This window comes from Xiphophorus couchianus, chromosome 3 (assembly GCF_001444195.1).
Source record: "Xiphophorus couchianus chromosome 3, X_couchianus-1.0, whole genome shotgun sequence".
In the NCBI taxonomy this organism is placed as follows: Eukaryota; Metazoa; Chordata; class Actinopteri; order Cyprinodontiformes; family Poeciliidae; genus Xiphophorus; species Xiphophorus couchianus.
Window position 1 is genome coordinate 2,930,434 of NC_040230.1, and position 22,041 is coordinate 2,952,474.

Here is a 22,041-nt window from a genome sequence, read left to right on the forward strand (position 1 = left end):
CAATAAATAAAAGTCACAAACAACTGAAAAAGTTAAATAAAAAGTATGAATCATCAGAATGGAAATGATCAAGCTCATTTAAATTTATCATCCAATTAAATTATCAATTGCTTACTGCAACAAGCAGTTAATATTCAAGCAGTTCTTACTTCAACAGTGTTTGAACCGAACTTCTTTTTTTTTTGCCTTCCCGAGCTTCGCTTGAACCTAGCAGACTACATTCCAGTTCTATTTCAATCCTGGTTCGACTTGAACACTACTGAAGGAGCTTCATTTTCCTACGTTTTCTTTTTGTTAAATAAAAGCAAGCAAATATTGTTTTTTTCTTTTTTTCTTTTTTTAAGCAAAATAGAATAATTACTGATTCTTTTTTGGTGTCCCTTATAATTGAAGCCATAACTCAATGATTTGGTCTATTTATGTGATAAGGTCAAATTTTTAAGTGTTAATGTTTTAAAACAAGGCAAAATCAGAAAGAAAAGTGAAAATACTAAAATAAATAGTTCTGCTTTTCTGTCTCCTTGTCATCCCCTATAATAGAAACAAGCTTCAGTTTGAATCCTAATGCATCCTCATAGATACACTATAGACCTTGGATGCTATCTGCTTTTTTAGCATTTTATTTTTCTCTCAGTTTCTGTATATAAATGCAAAATATTTATATGAATAAACAGTGTTTTAATACTTGTTATATACACATTTAAATAAACATTAAAAAGTACTAGTTGTGTGAGTGATTAAAGGTGGAAAAACAACTTAAACAACAAATATTAGCAATAAAATTAACAGAGTTTACTTACTAAAGTTGCAAGTAGCAGCCATCTTGAAATTCTAACTGGAGGTACTCAAAGTTTCTCCCACTTTCTGAGTGGGATGTCAAACTTTAGGTGGTGTTCCAGTTCAAACTTACAACTAGGAACTCAGATATTTCCATTTCCTGGCACTACTGTGAACGCACCACAAAAAAAAAGTTCCTTTTTGCCATGCTGTTGTTTCTAGAAATGTTATGATGTAACATTACAGCTGAAATTCACAGGAAACCTGGAGGAAAATAACTGGAATTACTTTATAATCGCAGTGTTTTCAAAATATTGCAAATTAGTTTTCTACATGAAGATAGGTAAAGGATTGTTCACCTCCACAATTTTCACAGTTGGTTGTTTTGTTTTTAAGCAGGGATGTAAATTATTTGCTGATCCAGACTTGAAAAAGATACTTTTCTGACAAATGTCAAACCAAGTATGCCTTGGACTGCTGTATTCCTGGCAACTCAGATAATGTAATTCTGTATTTGCATGCCAAATAGGCTTAGCACATGACCCTGTTGCACTCCTCCCCTGTGCTTGTTCTCTATTTAAATCAGGAATGGTAAAGGAAGAGCTCTTGTGTGCATCACTGTGAAACATAAACAGACTTCTTCCAACATACAGGTTTCAATATGTAGGCAATTATTGTCATAAGATGCAAATAATTTGGGAAATCAATGGACTTCAAAAAAAGTTATGTCGAAGTTACGTTCAGCAATAGATTCGTGTTTAGGTGTTTATGATCTAAGTAAAAGGTTGACCATTGAATGTTGCTTTGTGTTTTCTTCCTGTCTGTGGCAGCCGGCACCATGCTCCACCGTAACCTGCGAATAGGTGGCTATAACCTGCCGGGGGTGGAGTCCAGTGAGGTGCCTCTCATTGGCTACCGGCCCTTATCTCCTGACGGGGGAACCCCAAGCAGCCAGTCAGGGAGGAGCGAAAATCTGGAAAATTCACAGGTAAGTTTGTTTTTCTCCACATGCAGCGTGTAGCAGAACTTTGTGAAGGGAAGTTGGCGCAGACGCCGCGGCTCAGTTCTGTGAACACATTCATGGCGTTTATAAACCATGAATGATACTTCCGATATCATCTGTTCTCCGAGGTTCACACATTAAAGCGATTTACACACTGTAGGCTCATTTCGCTTCATCACAACTAACAGCATTCAGAGCAGTGTCACATGAAACCGCATGATCTGTGTTTAGTGTTTAGTTTGTTGAATAAACATCAGATGCCTGGTTTTCAGAAAACAGAGGAAATAAAGCCAATGTGACGTACATAAAGGGAGTGTGTGTGTACATAACCTGCTGCTTTTCTGCCATGGTTCAGCAGAAAAATCATACATTTAATCTACTCCACAGGTATTAGTCATGAAAAGATGTAATACATTTCCAAACACAGTTCACAATTTATAATCTGAATGCTGATTTTGAGAATATAACGTCTTATTTAAATAGTGCATCCAAGCAGTCCAGATTTTCGCTGCACACACTAACGAAATTATTCAAATAATTTTCAATTGTCAGTTATTTTTTATGCTAATTTCTTTTTTTTAAAATAGTTAATAATAATTTTAAACAATCTCTTAGAGGTTACCTGGTTGGTGTTTGACAAGAATCTGTGAAAACTACTTCAATAAACTCATCTATTATGTTTAATGCAAATCAGCAAATATTTGCAAAAATCTGGAAAATATTCAGAGACAATTTATCATCATCATTATTGACATTAACACTTACTCTTGGGCTGCCTCAGAACTGTACAGTATTAGCATTTTGTCAACTTCTTTGACTTTTGTTTACCAAAATAGTCTAAAACTAATTAGCTTTAGCACTTTTCTCTGTTGTAATGATTGTTAGCATAACTGGATAATAATTAGCATAATTGACAAATGTCTTTGTTTTCTTGGCAACAGATTTATGTCAGCAACAGTAGTTGGTATCATTGTGTTGTTGTTCAAGCAACTCAGTCTTTAAGCAGTCCAGAGTTTAGTAATTCAGGATTTGCTAAATGTGAACAGGAGCGTTCAGCTCTGTTAATGTTTAGTGGGAGTTAGTGAGGCCTGAACAGATGGTTTCACAGTGATTTTCACATAGTCGGATCAGATGTTGTTTTCTGACTTGTATTTTCACAAATAACCACAGGGCTGGAAACCTTTTATCCCGACTCTTTCCTTTACAACAGATGACCTGCTTGTGGTTCTATTGTTTAACTTCATCCTGAACTTTTGAGAAACTCCTTTAAGTTTCTTGACTCTCTAAAATGATCACATTTCCTCTCATGTCACAAGTTAACTGCTGGGCTTCGGTGAATAATGCATGCTGTGGTTTGACCAGCTGAGGCAATGCACACCTGCTCTCACCATGAACGCTATCCAGTTTCCCAGTCTGTCTCCAAGGACATTCAGTAAAGTGGAATCCAATACAGGCCTTTTACTCATACTTTAATGAGGGAAACTTGGATATCTGAGTCAGGAGCAATAACCTCTGGTGAATAACGAAGCTTGCCGATTGATTATAAAACGGTTATTATACCAAACAAAAACAGAAAAAACATGTTTGTGAGAATAGAAAATGTTCTTGTTACAAGATTGGACCAAATGCAGCAACTGTAGCTGAAAGCAGAAGCTTATATACATATAAAAAGGGCTTATATACACTTTTTATGTTTTTGTTAGGAAAATGATTTCTAGTTCTAAAGTGCCAGAAAATAAGAGATAACTTTGAGTTTCCTTTTCTTACAGAAGTTTCCACAATGGGACTAATGTCAGGGTTTTTGTTAATGCCTCTCCAACACACTGACCAACATGAGCCCAGACTTCCTTAATGATTTTTCTCCCTCTTTCAGCAAAATAACCACACAACATAATGCTGCCACTTCCGTACTTTACTATTGGGTTGATAATGTCAGACCTGCAAACTTTGGCCCATTTTTTTCTCAAAATCATCAGACCACAGAATACATATCCAAAACTTATGGCATTTGTCCATCAGTGAAATTTACAAGATGCCCCTTTGAATTGATGGATTCTTTCTCTCTGAGTTGCCTTTCCAATTGGTTGATTGAAGAAGTCATTTTACTGTGGATAATAAAATCTCCTTATCAGCTTCAGTCAGCATCTTTATCATGCTCTTCATAAGGCGTGTAATTGTATCCGACGATGAACCAAACTACGAGATATTTTGTTTTTTTTTTTGTTTTCCCATGATGTTGCAAAAGGAAACAATGTGATTGTGGTGTTGCCTTAAAATACATACTTTCAGTATTAACCTGTCAGAAGCTTAAAAAGTCATCTGTGCTTTCAACAATGGTTTGAAGTCATGACAATCTGTATTTGTCTCTTTTTTGTTGCTATTTTTGAAAATTATCCCCTGGGAGCAGCAAAATCCAGGTAACGGATGTTTATTTAGTTTTCAGATTCAGAGAATTGTGGGGAAATTATTGTACTTGTTTTACCTTGCAGAAGTGAACAGACCTGTTCCTGTAGCCGGTTTCTAAAATGCAATGCAAATATTTTTATTTCAGAGGATAACTGTTGTATACCGTCATGCCAGTCATTCGGAAAAGTGTCATATTCCAGTTCCAAGCTTCCCTAGTTAAAGTATTATAAACAGAAAGTGTAACAATAGATTCAGTCATGCTTGCACATTTTTCAGTGTTGCATTAAACCTGAATTTGCTCCTTTACTAATATTTCTAAATGTAATCAGGACTGAAGAATATAACTTGTTTGTCTTGAGTATGCAAGAGTTTTACTTGAAAGGCCTTAGATAACAGGCACCATGGGAATGAATAGATGAAAGAGTGCAAAGAGGAGCAAAGAGAAAGATAGGAAGGAAGAGGTCTGGTTTGTGGAACACTCAAAAAAAACAATGGTTATCTTTAAATAAAGCCTCCAGAAGCATTTATGACCTCAAGTTTGGACAAACAGTTTAAAATATTCACAGAAAGTTAACCAGGAGGCTTTTAAGTGAGGAAAAATGGTGGAACTATTTTATTTTTTGGAGGTTGGAGTCTCCTGGGATGTGGTGAAAGATTAAAAGAGAGATTTTTCTTCCCTTGTTTGGTGCTGTTTAATAAATGGCGCTTGTTTAGGAGAAGCTAAAGCAGCTTTAGTTTTGATGGAAGGAGAAAGGAAGAGAAATAGCTTCTCAACACAGCAGCATGTCCTGCTTCCTGTGTTTGTTTCCACTTATTATGTGCTTCCTGTATGTAACCGGGGGAACTGAAGGAACTTTAAGAATAAAGAGAGCAAAGGACTCCAAAAGTAGATCCGATCTGACAAACAGTATAAACACAGTGGATGCTTTTTTTTTTTTTTCAATAAACCCAAGAGATGAAAAGCTGCAAAGTACTTTAAAAACACTTCGATTCATGTGATTCTCAGCAGCAGCCTGTGTTCACAACTCTTATCCACAAGTAGTCTTTGAAAAGTCAACAACTAAACAAAGAAGAAAAAGGTTCTGCTTTAACTGACCCACATTTAGTCAGACTTCAGAAGACTGGTGCTCTGCTGGAAATGATTTAATTTCTCAAAAATCCGAAGAGGTTTTAGAAGCAGCATCTGGATAAAGACGACTTTGCAGAGGCTAGTTTCCTTTGAGGTAAACGCAGACCGGAACGACTTTACTTCAGTTAGGAATACACAACTGGGTTACAGTAGTTTTAGATTTTTCATACTTCTGTTCATTTTTAGTGACAGAACTCAAAAGGTGAAATATTATATTATGATTATGTATACATCGATTGGGTAATGAATGCTTAACAGAAGGTACCATTTTCAAAAAATGTATTGTTGTGAAGTTTTCTCCCCAGTTTTGCTGTCGCCATTTTGCAGACTAGCATAAGCACCACCAGGAGGAGGACTGATCAATAAAAATATCTTTTATTTTTATGTTGTAAACATAAAAATAAAATCAATTTCACATCAGTTTGAAAGGCTAATAAATATATTCATAAACACAAAACCGAAGGATATTATCTGCATAATTTCAATATATTTTAGTTAGTTTTTATAAAATCACAATATATTTCCTTTTAGTTAAATTGCCGTTTTTATTTATTTTAGTTAAGGAAAATGTTTTCTCAATTGAAGTTTTCACTTATTTGGTTGGTTTTATTTAACTACAGTATAATAACCTTGCCACACCGTTGTTCAGGCTATTGGCCTGCAATAAGAAGGTCTTGGGTTTGAATCCTGACTTTGGGTTTTTCTGTCTGGGGTTTATTTGAATGGCTTTGGAAGTCCAAAACCATTGATGAGAGGCTGATTAGTCTTTCTAAATTGTCCTAAAGCATGAGTGTGGATGTTTTCCCAGTGTTTACGCCGCCTCTCGTCTGTAACCCTGCAACGATAGGCGGGTGTAGACAGTTGAGTTTTTCAACATTTTCTCTCTTATTCACAGTCTCAGAGTTATAAAAATGGGATATCATGAGTTTTTTTTCCCTCTTTAATGATATAAGCTGCTTAAACAAACATAGCCTCCTTACTAGTACATGTGGAGTTTTTTTTTTATAGCTTACAAACACAAGGTTAGTTTTTTTAAATGATAGCATAAGCCTCAGGCGGGTGCTTTGCTGAATGTCGCACTGCATTAAAGCGGATACATGGTCCAACTGGTTTATCTACATGGGAAGGTCATCCGTAAGGGAAGCAGAGCAGGGGGAGAGGGGGAAGACTGGAAGAGAAGGGGCATTGTTCTGGAAAAAGCTTCAGGGCTTTGTCTCAGCGTGCACGTGTGTGTGTGTGTGTGTAGGGGTGGGTGTTCACTGATGGAGGCCTTTGATTATGTGAATATATTATCCTTTTGATGCAAACGTTTTGTATGCATATGTAATATAGGCATGTAGAAAAAAAGGAATTCACTTTAACTGCTTTATGGATACCTGCATGTTCTTAAAGTGTTGCGGAGTGTGAGTGTGTGTGTGTGGGCGTGGGAGGGGGTGTGTTTGTGTGTGTAATGGGTGTGTCCACATGATGCCTCCTGCCGGGGGCCGGACTTGACTTGAGTCCTGCTTCAGGTGTGTAACAAAGCCTGGCGTTGTGTGTGTAGAGAGGCATGCTTTACCGAGATAAACCTACAGAAATTGGTTTGGATTCTGAGGATTTCTGGAAACGAGGGGAGCGCAGATGAAAAGGGAAGGAGAAAATGGGAGAAATGTTCACGGCTTTATCCTGAAGATTTCCAGGAAGCTTAAGGATTCCTACCTGCCTGTACTTGCCCGGGACGAGGTAACTGCTGTGACAGTTTTCTCTTTTGCTCTCGGTGTGCATATGTGCTGAGTTCATAGGAAAAGACAGAAATGTCGGCAGGTTTGTCCAGAACAGGTTGAGATAAAATCCAGAGGTGGATCAACATGTTTGTTTCTAATGCCCTTTGAATGTAAGGAGCGTCCACTGACCTTCGGACGATCCAAGTTCTGGCAACATAAGAGAGGCCACTGGAGGTTAAATGGGTTTATTATGATTAATTAAGCCATAAACCTGATGTGGGTCAGACCATATGTCTCTCCTGCTGCTGTGAACGTGGACACTAAGCTCGCTCTGGGATCTTGAACTTCCCTTTTCAAGTGCTAACTTGAGTTGGATCTTTGGGATCTTATATTTGGAAAATAAAACTTGCTTTTGTCAAAGTTTAGGGAATGTAAGGATTTTGGTGTTTATCTCATCAGAGTGTGTCTCCAAGGTGTTTCCATTGTGTTATAGAAATCATAACTGTTGACTCACAGCCACTCAGTCAGAGCAAGTAGTCTGAAGATTGCACCTCGGAAAGAATGACCCAGTGCTTGGCTCTTGCACAACATAAATAAACTCCAATATTGGTTGATGTGGCAGTTAAATGTTGTAATCTAAACACAACCAACAATAAAGAAAGATCATTTTCATAATTTTAAACGCTTTCATTCTGAAAATTGGCATAAAAATCCTCTTTATTTGCTCACTTGCATGGGTTTTATGTGCTTTTCAGTAAAAAGCGGTCGCTTATTTATGTGCAGAAATGTAAAAGAAAAGAAGGACGAAAGAAAGAGACTGCTGTTTCTGTTTGAAGATATAAAAGAAAAAGGTTTTGTAAAACTTTGAGGGTTGTACGATAAAAAACTACAAAATATTATCCGAACATGTTTATTCATTTTTAAAACATGATTTATCTGTAACGTACCTTCAGATAATGTGATGCACTACCACTTGTGCAGTTTGTGTTAAGTAATAGGTTATCTGCCTCTTATCGCTCTGTCTGTTTTGGCAGTATTCAAATGTCTCTGGAGAGCAGCTGCACATATCACACTTCTTTTCTCTTTGAGAGAGAGATGTGACTCATTAGCTCTGTGCAACCTGAGTTCGACTGCAGGATCCTGCAACCCAAGAGCCGTGTGTGTGTGAGTGTGATAAGCCTGAGCATTAATGCTGCAGAGGCAGGTTTCTGTGTATTGACCATACTGGACTGGAGCTGATTAGAAAGGTTGTCTGCATGTGATAGCATGTGAGTCATTATTTGTTTTTGGGGTATTTTTTTAGGTGTTTTCCTGGCTGGTTTCCAGCAACAAGAATGACAAGAAATATTACTTGCATGCGAACTTGCATTATTAGGCCAATATCCATGTAATTATTTAAAATAGTCTCAAAGCAACAATATTATTGTTTATTGCAATAATTATTTGTTATAAAATTTGTTATTATGACTTTCCTAATTCCTCCATGAAACATAATAGAAAATTACAATGAAGAATGTTGAGCATTTTGTGAAGTACTGTTCTCGGATCAGTTTTACAAATAAGGAAATAAACTTTTTTATCAATAGCAGGATTTTGAAAGGATTGTGTCTATTTTGAAGGAAGAATCTTGGACTAGACCAGCTTATGACGTCAGATTTTGATAATTACTGAAGCTTTACTCTTGCTAAAACGACTTTTTTCAGGTAATTTAATGACTTTTTACATTGGATCTTTATCTCACTAATATTATGATTGTCATAATAATATAACTTTGTTCTTGTAATTTAAATCAAATCCTAGTGTGGCGTTAGTACTCTCTGATATAAAGTATTTGATATGACTGAATATTTAGTCAGGCTGCTTGAAGTTTAAAACGAAGTTACTTTACTGAGAGAGTTGACGGTCACTTATTTGTTTTGCACACTGTGGTTGACACCGCAACCAGAATATTTCAGATGAGTCGAATTTGAGTTTCTTGTAGTCAAGAGGATGTTGTAGGAGCCTTCCTTCATCCTGCTGACTGACAGTGCACAGCAACAGGCACAAACTGCAGAAAGCTTCAGTAATTTTGGCTCTTCTTCTGGAATCTCTAACAAAACTATTCTTCAAATCTGAGAAATGTCATCAGTTTCAAAAGCCTAACCTTTTAAAACATTTAAAACTTTGATCTCCACTTCTATTCTGCCCTTTTGTCATTATTTTTCAAAAATATTTTCTAGATTTTACCATCCAAAAACCTTCAAATATGAAACCTCATGATGCGATTTGTTTTGTCTTCTTAGGCGGAGTCCTCACCCATGAAGACTACCTGGTACTGTCCTCTGGATTTGGTAAGAATGGCCGGATTTGGCGCCGCAGCTTGCACTCTGGGGTCTGTGAGTTAGTAGGGCAGCAAAATGGGGTAACTGTGTCAGGGACTTTCCCTCAGGCTAAACCAGGGTCACTTTAGCTACATGTAGGAAATGAGTTCAAAGATGTGTGCATTGTTTTCATTACACATGGGGGGCATTTGTCCAGAATAAACACTGCAGAGTGTTTAGTTTGAAGGTAAAAACAGGGAATCATCTCCTTATTTTTATCCAAACAAAAGAAAGAGTTTCAGAAGACTTTGAGAATTAATCAGTTTAAAGGATCAAAACAAAGTCTGGCTGACTGGAAGCAGAGTGTAGATAAATTACATAGATAAATCTGCTTTTCTTCACATTTTCCCTGCTTTACAGTCCACTGTGGTGGAGGAGGAAGAGGAAGGGGTTGTCTACACGGTTGTGGTCAAACAGCAGCATGCTGGCCCTAACAGTCCAGTGGTAAGCTACTTTAAATTTGACTCTGTTTCAGAAAACTCTGCAGGTATGTCAAGTGTCTTCTCCTCTCTTCCTGTTGACTTCCAGTCAAACGTTTCCCGTTCCCAGTGCGTGAAAGCTGGAACGGAAGAGAAGCTGGTGCTCCACCTCCTCCACTCTTTCTCACTGGGAGATTCCTCCTTCATCTCCATCTTCCTCTCCACCTATCGGTCCTTCACCTCCACAGAGAGAGTGCTGGACATCCTCATTGACAGGTAGGTAACTGTCAAAGTCGAGGATTAAAAATAGAGTATTATTGCAGTTCCTATTGCAGCAACTGAAGCTGCTTCCTGTCTGGTCGGCTGTGCTGCCTGAATCAGTCTGATCCTGTCTGGTAGGACTTTTACTCCTCTGGGACAAGGGACCGCTTATTCTGTGTTGAATGAGAGGAAAAACATCCGACCATAAATACACACTAATGGTTCTCAGCACAAAGAAAAATGACACATTTGTTCTGCTCTGATTCCTAGAGGAATATTTCCTCAACATTCTTTTTCCTGGTATTATCTCTACCCTTTGATTTATACCGCCTCGTTGGCACTTCTTCAAGAAGCGAGAAATACTTTAAGTTCTCATAAATTCCTCTCATGCAGACAAAATTTAGGTTGCAGTAGTCATGCAACATACTCTGGTTTGCATGCAAATTCAATCAGATATTGTAAATGTATTTGTAATTTATAAAACCTGAAAACTCTTTCTAAAGTCATGGAGACATTGCATGGAGTTCCTTACTGCTTGTTTAAAACCTATATCAGTCCAGTGTCTCTTAGAAATGCAGTTGTTGAGCAGTTTGCTCAAGGATAAGTTTAAGTGAGAGATCCTTTAGGGTGCATCAAGAGTGCAGTGAGATTTCTAATATTTGTAAAAAAGCATAAGAGCTCCCTGACTGTTTTGAATGTGCAAAAGATGGTGGTGCTTTATAGTCTACATGATATCATACAATGGTAATTAGTGCTGTGTGAAAAAGGAGGACAATGCTATTCACATGCTAATGCTAATGCTACAACCTGTTGATGTTGAGGTCAAACCATTCAAATGGACTGAGATCAGGACCGTTCCTTCTGGAGCAGAGCTCTAACCAGCAGAGAACAGCGCACACCTTCTCCACACATTTCAGATCATTTGGTATGATTTACTTTGACAGAGCTGGAAGTATCTGTTGTTCGCAGAACTGTGTACAGAAACTCCATTAAAATTCCCCCATACTCCCTTTCATTGGATAGGCTGACAGTAAATGGATTATGAATAAAGATGGACTGAAACTGATGGTAGAGGTGCAGAAGCCTCCTGTAGTTTTAGTAAAAATGTACGTTGTGAGGAAACATGCTAGTATAGCTGTAATAGCAGAACTGAAAAACCTTTGTGTCGCATGTTGGAGCTCATTAGGCTAACGTTAGCCTGACCTATTATTTTGGAAATTAGATTCCAATATTTTCATATTGTGGTGTTTGAAATGTCGTTGACACCTTTCACACTGCTGGGCGCTCTTACTTTGGTGTGAAGAGTGACTGGATATCACCACAGTATCGCCACAGGATTGCCTCTTGAATAAGTTTCATTATTGTTGCATTTCCTAGATGAATGTGTTTGCTGCTGAAAGATCTTATTATTTATTTTTGGCTGAATGAACTTTTTTTTTCTCGTTCACAGATTAGAGAATCCGCCCGGGGACAGCGAGAGAAGTCAGACAAGACAATCCTTCAACAAGTGAGTAAAAAAAAAACACCTTATGTCTCGTAAACAGAGGCGAGAAACCATGTAACGACTTCTGCTTCTTGCTTCTGCTGTTGAAAGATTGAATTTTTATTTGACTGTTGGTTTTACTTTTGCTTTGAAGTATTAAGGGTTTTCCATAGTTTTGTAATATATTGTAATATGTTTCTGTTACATAAAACCCAGTGAAGTGAGTTAAATTAAATGCGAACATGTGGCTGTTTGTGGTTAGTGAAGCTATTATGGATGCTTTGGTTAACATCTGTCCTTATGGATTTGCCCGATCCTTAAGGACAGATCTATTGAGTCCAGTTCTATGCTTTGTGCTCTGAGCGACATCATGCTGTATTATTTATTTTACATTATATTTAGAATTCCTAATTGCACTTTCTGAACCTTTTGAAAGTAAAAAAACATGTAAACCAAGGTAGTCAAACTTGTTTTTGTGAATTTCAGTCTCTTTATTGTTTATTTTACAGTGTGACCAGGCTTGTGAAGCTGTTTGTGTATTTAAGTGTGTTGTACTGGTAAATATATAATACAGTACATTTGTGTCTGTATTTTAAAGAAAGAAACATTTTAAGTGACTTCAGTGTTTTTCTATATGGAATCAGTATCGGTTGATACTAAACCTCAGGTGTCTGTATCAGAAACGAGAGTGATAAAAGGTGCATCCCTACTTTAAATGCACTCTTTATTCAAATACAGTCATATTATTTGAATAAAATAATATTCAAATAGCATTTTTAAAGCAGGATATCTTATCCTGTTTTAATCTAAATTACTGACTGAATATTTTATTTTTCTTTCAGCTATTTTTCCTGCTTCTCACAAGTTATTTTTGGCTCTAAGCAGATTTTAACTAAAGCTAGTAGTCCAGCTGTTTTCCTATCTCCTGCTTCCTCCTGTCCATGCAGAGCAGTGTGTACTGTGTTCAGCACGTGGCTTTCGGAGTATCCTGAAGACTTCAGGAACCTCGGAGATCCCTCTCGTCTGTTGCGTCTGGCTCCTCTGCTGCCTCAGGACTCCTCGTCTGCTGCTGACCTCCGAGCTCGCCTCCTCCGGACGGCCGAGGAGCTCAGTGAGAGAGCCCTGCTCCCTGACAAACACATAGGTCTGTTTTAACTGCTGCTCAAATGAACAGACATTTTCTTTCCACTTTAAATCACAAATGCAGATAACATAGAAAATGACTGAATATTTTAGACATGTTGTCATGGTTTATATTCACTTCTATCATGAATACTAATGGTTTTTCTGTTCCCTCAGTAAAGTTTTATAATGAAAGAATTGGAAGCTGCATCTTCTATAAAGATTTTAAGAAATTTTAGAAAACATAACTATCTCCTTGCAAAAGACTTGACAGCTCTATCTTTACCTCTCTTCAATTCTCCGTAAGGTTTAAAAGATTATTTTGAATGAATAATCTTGTTGACAGTGATTATTTTGCTGCATGCTAAGCAGCTAATTAACTCAAAATCCTACCTATCAGTGACGTGCGGTGAGGTTCATAGCTGGTGAGGCACTGACGTCATCAGAATCAGATTTGCAAATAGATGCATAGATTGACAGCAGTTTACAGGTTATGTTTCACTTCTGCATCCTTACACATACAAACTGTAGCTCACAAAACACACATTTCCTTAAAAAACAAAACAAAATAAATGTTATTACTGTCTTACCTGCTTCGATTGAAAGTCCACTTGAGAAAACTTTTTTAGTGTTGTAATGTAGTCATCCATGTCGAAAGTCGGGATAAGCGAGAGGAAAAAAATCACTATCTCTATTATAATCTATCGCTGCACTTGACTTGCTTCCCGAATCGTTTAGCCTAGCTCGCTGTCACTTACTCGGCAGTTGAGGAGTGAACAAGACGAACGTCTGGGATCTTGAGCGCCCCCTGCCATGAGGCAAGAGAACTGCCTGCCTCACCTCGAACCTGTTCTCTGCCGTTTATAATCGCTCATTACACGAAACACGTTACACAAACACAGTTGGTGACAAAAAGCACTGTACATTATATACATAAGCTAAATTATTGGAAATAAGTTCACATATTAAATTTGTTTAAACCATTTTATTGACGCCGTACAGCAACATGCTCTCTCCGCTTAGCAGCCAGCGCAGAGCCAGGGGTTGCGCAATCCAAGGTGAGGCAGAGCTCGCTGCTGCCTCACCGGCATCGCTTCCAAGCATTTGAATGGGAAAATAAGAAAATTCAGCGATTTTGAACAAATAAAAATCGAAATTGGTGAAGCTACGTGAAAAATAAATATTTTTTAGTACAAACCACCGGATGAATATAACAATTTAAATTACTTTATGATTATATATTTTCTTTCTTTCCATGATGGCTGGTGAGGCACTGCCTCACCTGCCTCCCCTGACCGCACGTCACTGCTACCTATTCATGCTGTTTGCCAGTAAATCGATCATGTGGCAGCAGCATAGCCTCAAATCCAGCTGGAGCTTTAGTTTGATTGCACAACAACAGGAGTTTGGGAAACACAACCTAATGAGTTTGATTGTTGTCAGTGAAGCTGGTTTAAGCTCTTCTCAGCATGTAGGTCAGACTTCCTCTACACCCCGGTCCAACTATTTTGCCGCAGGAGAATAATAACGCTTTGGCATTTCTTTACTGAGACTAGCATACATAATCTGAAATGCTAATAAACGTTGTTGAATCAACAAAATGGCATCTGGAATAGAGCAACAATAAAAAAACAATAAAAGTATTACTTTGTACTGTTTTCACAACTGCTGGAATTGGCTAAAATACCAGTGAGCTAGCTAGCTAGCTGCAGGAAATGTTTACATGTTGAAGTGGTAGAACAATTAAAAAAGTTGTCAAATAAATGCTGGTCAAGTGCTTATGTCTTCATAAAGCAGTTATTTTAAAGGATATTAATACTTTTATGTGTTTTTCAGCCTTCAGAAGTAAAAATGTAGAACAAGTTAGTGTTAGCTAGTTTATGGTAGCCTGTAGCCTGTTTCTGGAATCATGACCTTTGTTATAACTATAATTTTAAGCAAAAGTTGTCAGTTAGAAATGCAAAACATTATACTAGAATAAAATTAAGAAATAAATATTGCCCATAATTAACATAAATACATTTCTTAAAGTAAAGAATTGATGGATAAAGTAATCTAGTACCAAATTATTGAGCTTGAAATTGTGATGTTTTAAAATCATGTGAAACTTTAAAACTGGAATCCAGGCAATGAACGGTCTTTCATCAATATATTTTTTTACTGACTGGAAAATTATTTTGTCATATAAAAAATATGGCTTTATGAATGCAGATAACATTTTACTGTCAGGAACCAGATTTACTTTCCCACGAGAAAACATATTCTCTTTATTTCCCCTGACTGATATCTAAATGTTATATTTCAACTGAATTTTCTGAGGAAATCACTCTGTGTTGTCTGCCTCTGCAGATCAGAGCAGCTCCAGCAGCTCTCCTCCTGATCCTTCAAAGTTTGAACCCACCAGCGTCCTGGGATTCCTTGCTCCTGTCATCGCTGAGCAGCTCACAAAGATAGAAACTGTGAGTTTGCTTTGTTTTTTAGGATTGAAGAGGCTTATTTTAAAACAAATGTTCATGTTGAGGGATGTTTTAATCTTTCTTCCAGGAGCTTTTTGTCCGTCTGGTGCCGTACCACTGCCTCGGCTCGCTGTGGTCTCAGAGGGACAAGAAGGGCAAGGAGGGCGTTTGTTGGTCTGTCCGGGCCACCGTCCGGCAATTCAACAAGTTGGCCAACGCCGTCTTAGCATCCTGTCTTTGGCCGACGAAGCTGCGCAGCCAGCAGAGAGCACGACTGCTGGAGAAATGGATCAGTGTTGCAGAGGTCAGCGGACTAAAACCTCGACATCAGATCTCCAAACTACGACGGCGCACTAGGAACATTGTAGATAGAAAAAAAAAAAAAAAGAGTATATTTCTGCCAAAAAAAACTCTGGAATTCTGTGATTAATCACTGAAATTTTCCAGAAATATTTTGAGTTTTCAAAGTTGAACATTTTTCTAGAAAAATGAACTTAGAAATTTTGAGATTCATCTAAAAAATATTCTAGAATTTTCAAAATTCTTGAGTTTTTTTCTTGCAAATTTGTGACTTTTTGAACTCATAAATTTCATGCTTTTTCTAGAAAATTTCAGTAAAAAAACAAACTAAAATGTTTAACTTTGAAACTCAAGAATGTTCTTGTTTTCTCTAAAACAAATTCTGAGATTAATCTAAAAATTTCAGAGTTTTACGGGTAGAAATGTACTCTTTCTTTTTCTTTTCTATTTACAATGGCCCTAACATGTTGCCTTTTCAAAATGTATCATATAAACACATTATTTTATATTATGGAAGATAAAAAATTTACTTTTTCTAAAAAAAGTTAGTGTTGACACATCAGTTGAAGTTTGAAAGCTTTAAAATATCCCAGTTGTGCCTTTTCACACACCTTGGCTCACATAATCCGCTCACAATAACCCTTTACTCAGGGTACGGTGTGAAAATATAAGTGAACTCATTGATAACAGTAGCTGACAGAAAAACAGGTTGTGTAGAAACCTGGTTGTTTGGTTGTTTTCAGGAAAAAAATGCAAAAAGAGAAACTCATCCTGGCTTCTTCTAGAAATACTGAGAGTTTAAAAAGAGCTAGTAACTGATTACATTCACTTCCATCTGTGTATTTACATATTTGTGGGTAAATGATGATAAAATATCAAATTTAACTGTAATATTAGTAGCAGTTGGCTGTTGAAAAACCTTTAGGATCAAATACAGCTTGCAGTTTGAATTACAGGAGCAGCTTCTTTAATGAAAAGGTAACTTCCTGTGTTTGTTGGAAATGTGGAGTCATTAACTGAAAGTGTAACTTAACGCGAGATAGACGCTGCAGCACACGCACACACACATCCGAAGGTGTTTTCTGTTGCAGCATGACTTCAAGCAAAGGCCTTTATTCAGCAGTCCTGCTCTGTGTGTTTGAACAGGAATGCAGAGCCAGGAAGAACTTCTCCTCCCTGTACGCCGTCGTGTCGGCGCTGCAGAGCAACCCCATCCACAGGCTGAGGAGGACCTGGCAGGAAACGGACAGGTGTGTGTTAACCAAATTCATCTTGTTAACAGATCATGAGAAATGCTGTTTGTGTAGCTATGGCTGGATTTTCGGGTCGTCATCTTGCTGGAAAATAAATGCTCTCTGATGTCGTTGTTCTCTTGCAATCCTCCATGATTTCCAAACATTTTGCTACATTTATTCTACCTTGTGTCTTTACAAGCCTTCTGGGAAGCAGTACCTTAGCATGATGCCTCCACCAGTGTTTGATGTCCATCAAACAGAGTCATGTCTGATGACCAAATAGCTCCATTTTGGTCTCATCAGACCAAAGAACTTTCTTCCACTTGACCAAAGAGTCTCCCCACGTGACTTTTGGCAAAACTAATCCAGCCTTGATCTGAGTTTTCTTCAACTGTGGCTTTCTTATCGCTACACTTAAAACTTTCATCAACATGTTGTGTTTCTCTGATCTTTGTTCGTTCATCTGAGGCTGAATGAAAAAGCCTCAGATGAGGCTTGTTAGATGCTTGTAGCTCATAAAGTTTTTATAAAATCTATGTGAACATATACTTTCTTAATTAATTGTGAATCTAACATGAAGGAAAAATGAAGGTCAGAATCTGGAGTTGTCTAGTACTCACCAAACCAGTTACTATAAAAATATAGTTTAAATCTCTGTTACTGAATATAAAACTTTTTTCCAGGTTAAATATGCCTTCAGCTTTCTGACACTCAGCTGTGCTTGCACAATCTTCCTTTATTACACTTTTGTTACCTTTAATAATTCAAGAACACACATGAATCTTCCACTGACAGTTGTTTTCTTTCGCAGAGAGGCCTTGAGGAGATACGAGGAGCTGGCAGAAATATTCTCAGACAAGGACAACTATTCACAGAGCAGAGAACTCCTGAAGGAGGTGAGTTGTTGTGGGAATAAAGAGCGCATTAATGACAGTGGAAATAAATTACTCTGTGTGCCTGGAAAGCTGAATCATGCTAAAACTGCTGATATAATCTCATCTGCTTCAGTGAGGAATCTGAGCACTCAGGGTCACGGCGCAGCATGAAACTACCCAGTCAATTGTGAATTGATGTGTTTATTTAGAGATTTGCTGTTTGCAGATTGACACGTCAGTGATAAAAAGTGAGATCTCAGCAGCTCTTTTTTGTGATGTTCTGAATTCGTTTCAGAGCTATTTTCTTCTGAGATGGGCGCTCCTCATCTTTTCATTGCCTCGTGTAAAAATCTTCAAAAGTCCTTATTTCTGCAGTTTTTCTTGTGTCGCTTAATGCGCTTTAGTTGCTACGTGTAAAGTAAATGAATGGAGGTGGGTCGGAAAGTAAACTCTGTTTTGGGTCTTTTTGCAACAACGGAGTTTTGCAAATTGCAGTTTGTGTGAATCCCCTCAAGAAACAAACGCTCAGTGCTTTCCCAGCGTTTAATATCTGTGTTGGAGATAACATCACAGGAATGACGAAGCAGCCTCTGTGATTACTGGCATTTCTGGTGAAGACATAAAAAAAAAAACTTTTTCTAAAGGTAACTTTCATTGCAGTAGCATTATTTCACACTGGAATATTTAGAAAAATCCAACCATTTATTTGAGAAAAAATACAAATTTAAGAAAGATATTTAAAACTTCCATAAAACAACGAAAGCTCAAAATTATTCATGCTGCTGGCACATTTGAATTTCAATAATTAACATTTAACCAATCATCTCTCAAAAAATATTATTACAATATAAAAGAAGTATCTTTTTTATCTCTCTTTATTACATTTTAAATAAAAAGTAATGTTAAAAATTATTAATACACTTTTCAATAATATATGTATTTTTGAGGGCATAACTTTGATCAAAGATTTTTTTATAATGGCGGACTGGCTTTTTTTTTTTTTTTACAATTTATATTTGATGATGCGCTACAAGTCTTTGAGGTTGGAAAGCCTCCGTTTCATCACCCTAATCTTTAGCTATTTCCACCAATTCCCTGTGAGATTCAAGTCAAAACTCTCTGAGGGCGACTGCAAAATGTTAATATTATTTCCTGGGGAAAAAAATCTGTTTGGTTGAACTAATAAAATACTAAAAGCTACCAAAGAACTTAGTTCAGGTCAGTCTGTACAAATTTTGTATATAATTTAGTCTAAATGTATTTAATTCATCCAGTTAATTCCAATTCAATAAGCTTCAGAACATTCAACACCAATTAGTAAAACGTTCTCTGTGTAAGAAATGACCTAACAAAATGTTAAGAGTACATGAAAGAGCCAGACAACCACAGAAACACTGGGCCGAGTGCGAAGGAATAATAAATAAATTTTCTGCAACAATCAGGACAGGACGTTTCTGATTTTGACGATATTATGCAGGCGGATGAAGGATATTCCAGAAATGTGTTTAATATGGGATTTAAAGGAGGTAAAATTATGAAATTCTGAGGAAATTATTGTATAGGCAAGCCTGAGCACCTAAAAAATGGGAAAGATGGTGGTTCATTGGTTCACGTTTTGGTCAGCTGGCTTTATTCACTGGCAAAATGTAATACAACAATGAAATTATTTGTTTGTTTAAGAAAAAGAGGGAAAATCCATCCGCAATGTTGCACCATCTTGTTACAGCAACAAAATGTAACGTAACACTCATAATGTAGGATGAGTCATATTTTCTTGCTCTTTATTTTCTCCGTGATAAAATATTGTTGATACTACAGAAGAGGATAAAAGGCATTTGAAAACAAACCCTAACTATTCTGACTTTATTCACCAAATAGAGATTTTTTTTACTCCATATTTCATCGTCTACATAAAAATCACTTAAATCCAACATGTTCCTCCAGAAAGTTGGTTCTCTTCTCTTGCTAAATTTATTTCAGTGGCTCTACTCTTCATTCGTAGAAAAATGTCAGGTTTCTTTTTGTTGTCCTCCAAGTGGCCAAAAAGCAGACTGCACATTTAAAATTCTCCAAATTCTTATAATTAATTTATTTTCACCAGATAACTGGAGATTATTCAAGCGGAGAAGGAACATACACAATTTTATCAGTTCGTTACTGTTATAGGTCAAATCCAAGTATAGCTGTTAAAATACTGGCTGCGGCACAAGAATCACTTTTTTTTTTTTTAGCGTAATGACCGTTGTCATCACAAGAAAACAATTTGAGATAACAGTTATTTTGCCCAGAATATACAGTATGTATGGCATTGTGACTTTTAGTTTTATTCAGCTAGATGCATAATATAAGATAAACATGTCAATAAAAATTCTCCTTCTGTTTAGACTCAAGTGAATAAATGGAAAGTTTCCCCTTGTCCGTGTCCTGCAGGAGGGAACCTCAAAGTTTGCCAACCTTGACAACAGGATCAACAACAGACACCACAGCAGCAGGGTGAGTAGAGTGGAAACGCTGGAGATAGAGGCTGATCTGATAGAAGAGAATCGTGTCCAACATCTTCCTGACAGCTGAGAGGCTCTGGTTGCTCATCTCAGCTGCAGGGGGATGAAAGCTAGCAGCTTCAAACACTCAGAAACGCTGAGTTCACATCCACAGTTCTCACCGGACTGCCACAAGCTTTCAGGGTTACCTCACCAAGACGTTTTAGGAGCAGCTTAGAAACGACCTCTCTGATGTACGGACAAATAAAAGAGAAGTATTTTCACCAGCTTTACGGTCCACGTCTGTGAATACTAAACATTTCAGCCTGAGGGGCCGCTCGTCCCCACAGGCCTTCATGGCCGACTTTTTGAAATTTGTAGCATGATGTAACACCATGTAAAAGTGCACAGAAACGCTCTGTGCTTAGAGGTTACATTTCAGGTGGATTTTAAGGCTTGTGGAAGCGTGGATGTTACAGTACCTTCAAAAGTTATCACACCTCTTGCACTTTTTCCACATTTTATCGCATTAAAACTAAACAGTAAAGGAAGAAAAAGGGTACATCCTTTTTTTAAACATACAAAAATCTGAAATGTAAGACCAATATATATAAAATTCAGCATGACTGGAAATCACTTTCAGAGTCCATCTGTTTCTAAAAAAAAGATTGTAAGAAAAAAAGCAAGTTCTGGTCTACAAGCAAAACACTAAGTGTGTCAGAAAGTCAACGGCAAATTATCAAGGCTTCGTTAAATTAAGTTGTACTGTTTAGCACGCTGTGTTCCGGCCAGATGATTATTTGTGTTGCGCAACGTTCTCACTACCCCCAATAAGCTCTTAACGAATGCTAAGTGCTATTAGCAACTACAGAGGGAGACGGCGAGGAATGCAAAAAAGAGAAAGAAAAAAATGAAAAGTGTCAAAAGTGTGGGATTAATTTAAAATATATATTTTATGCTTATTCCTCTTTTTCTTTTACTGCAAAATGAAATTGCCGTTTCACAACTCAGCAGGAAACATTCAGACATTTTGTTTCCTTTCCTTTGATGCTTAACTTTTATCTGTGTTTGTTAGAACACAACCTGGCATGGAAATATTTTTGGCTAACATTATATGCACTCTGATCAAAAAGTGTAATGACATAAAATACAAATAGATTAGAAATATTAATTAATATTTATCTAGTCATAAATTTGTTTTCATATTTCAAACTGGAGTCTAAAAACGAAGTATAATACAGACAGTGTTTAAATTAGCCTCAATTTATGTTTGGTTTTTAATTATTGAAAGTTAACATGAAATGTTTGATTTCACATCTATTTTACATGTAAAAAAATAGTTGTTCATACTTCAAACCTTAGTCTAAAAGTGGTAAAGTGATTTTATGCAATAAAATTTGTTCTCATTGAAAAACAAACAGAATTATTTTTTACTAGCATTTTCTCTTTCAAATATTTCTTTTAATAGCTTATATTGTAAAGCCGGACAATGTTTGGGGCATTGCGAGACTATTTGTCAAAATAATTGATATATTTATTACTAATGTAATTAAAGTTTCTTTAAAAAAGAAAACAGAAGTGAGGACAGGAGACAAAACTGCTGCATAAACAGATTTCAGAATAAGAACTTGAATATAAACGTCTAACTGCTTGAAGAAAAAGTCTGTAGCCGAAACGTCGACACTGATGTTGAACTTTATTCAACAAGTAAATTAGCATCTAAAAATATCTAAAAGGTAAAGGTAATTTTATTTATATAGCACACTTTCAGCAACAAGGCAATACAAAGTGAATTAAAAGGAAGGAAAAAAAAGATAAAAGAATCTATCCAGATTAAAATGAAATTAGGGGAAGCTAAGTGTGTCAATGTTTTTATAGTCAGCAAAAATGCTCCAGTGCTAAACAAAAGCAGAGGTTTCAGCGTGTCAAAAAAAAAAAAAAAAACGTGTGAAAATGTTTATGTGGTATAAATATTTTTTCAAGGTGTTGCATATGTGCATATTCAAATTGCCACAAAAATCCACTTTTAAAA

General features: G+C 36.8%; 1 protein-coding gene across 2 annotated transcripts in view; it reads left to right on the forward strand.

Annotated features, from left to right (window-relative positions):
* The window catches only part of rgl2 (ral guanine nucleotide dissociation stimulator-like 2), a 29,664-nt gene that overhangs the window by 1,759 nt on the left and 5,864 nt on the right, over nucleotides 1-22,041 (forward strand). Inside the window, exons 2-12 of one of the 2 annotated variants that reach the window (XM_028012060.1) lie at nucleotides 1,608-1,765; nucleotides 9,301-9,348; nucleotides 9,739-9,822; nucleotides 9,907-10,073; nucleotides 11,509-11,565; nucleotides 12,489-12,685; nucleotides 15,013-15,122; nucleotides 15,208-15,423; nucleotides 16,566-16,669; nucleotides 17,466-17,550; nucleotides 19,960-20,022. In XM_028012060.1, coding sequence (XP_027867861.1) covers nucleotides 1,616-1,765; nucleotides 9,301-9,348; nucleotides 9,739-9,822; nucleotides 9,907-10,073; nucleotides 11,509-11,565; nucleotides 12,489-12,685; nucleotides 15,013-15,122; nucleotides 15,208-15,423; nucleotides 16,566-16,669; nucleotides 17,466-17,550; nucleotides 19,960-20,022 — 1,281 coding nt within the window. In that variant the 5' untranslated portion in view covers nucleotides 1,608-1,615. Of the gene's footprint in view, nucleotides 1-1,607; nucleotides 1,766-6,802; nucleotides 7,038-9,300; nucleotides 9,349-9,738; nucleotides 9,823-9,906; nucleotides 10,074-11,508; nucleotides 11,566-12,488; nucleotides 12,686-15,012; nucleotides 15,123-15,207; nucleotides 15,424-16,565; nucleotides 16,670-17,465; nucleotides 17,551-19,959; nucleotides 20,023-22,041 lie in introns of those variants that run through there. The other variant, XM_028012061.1, reaches the window with a different exon arrangement.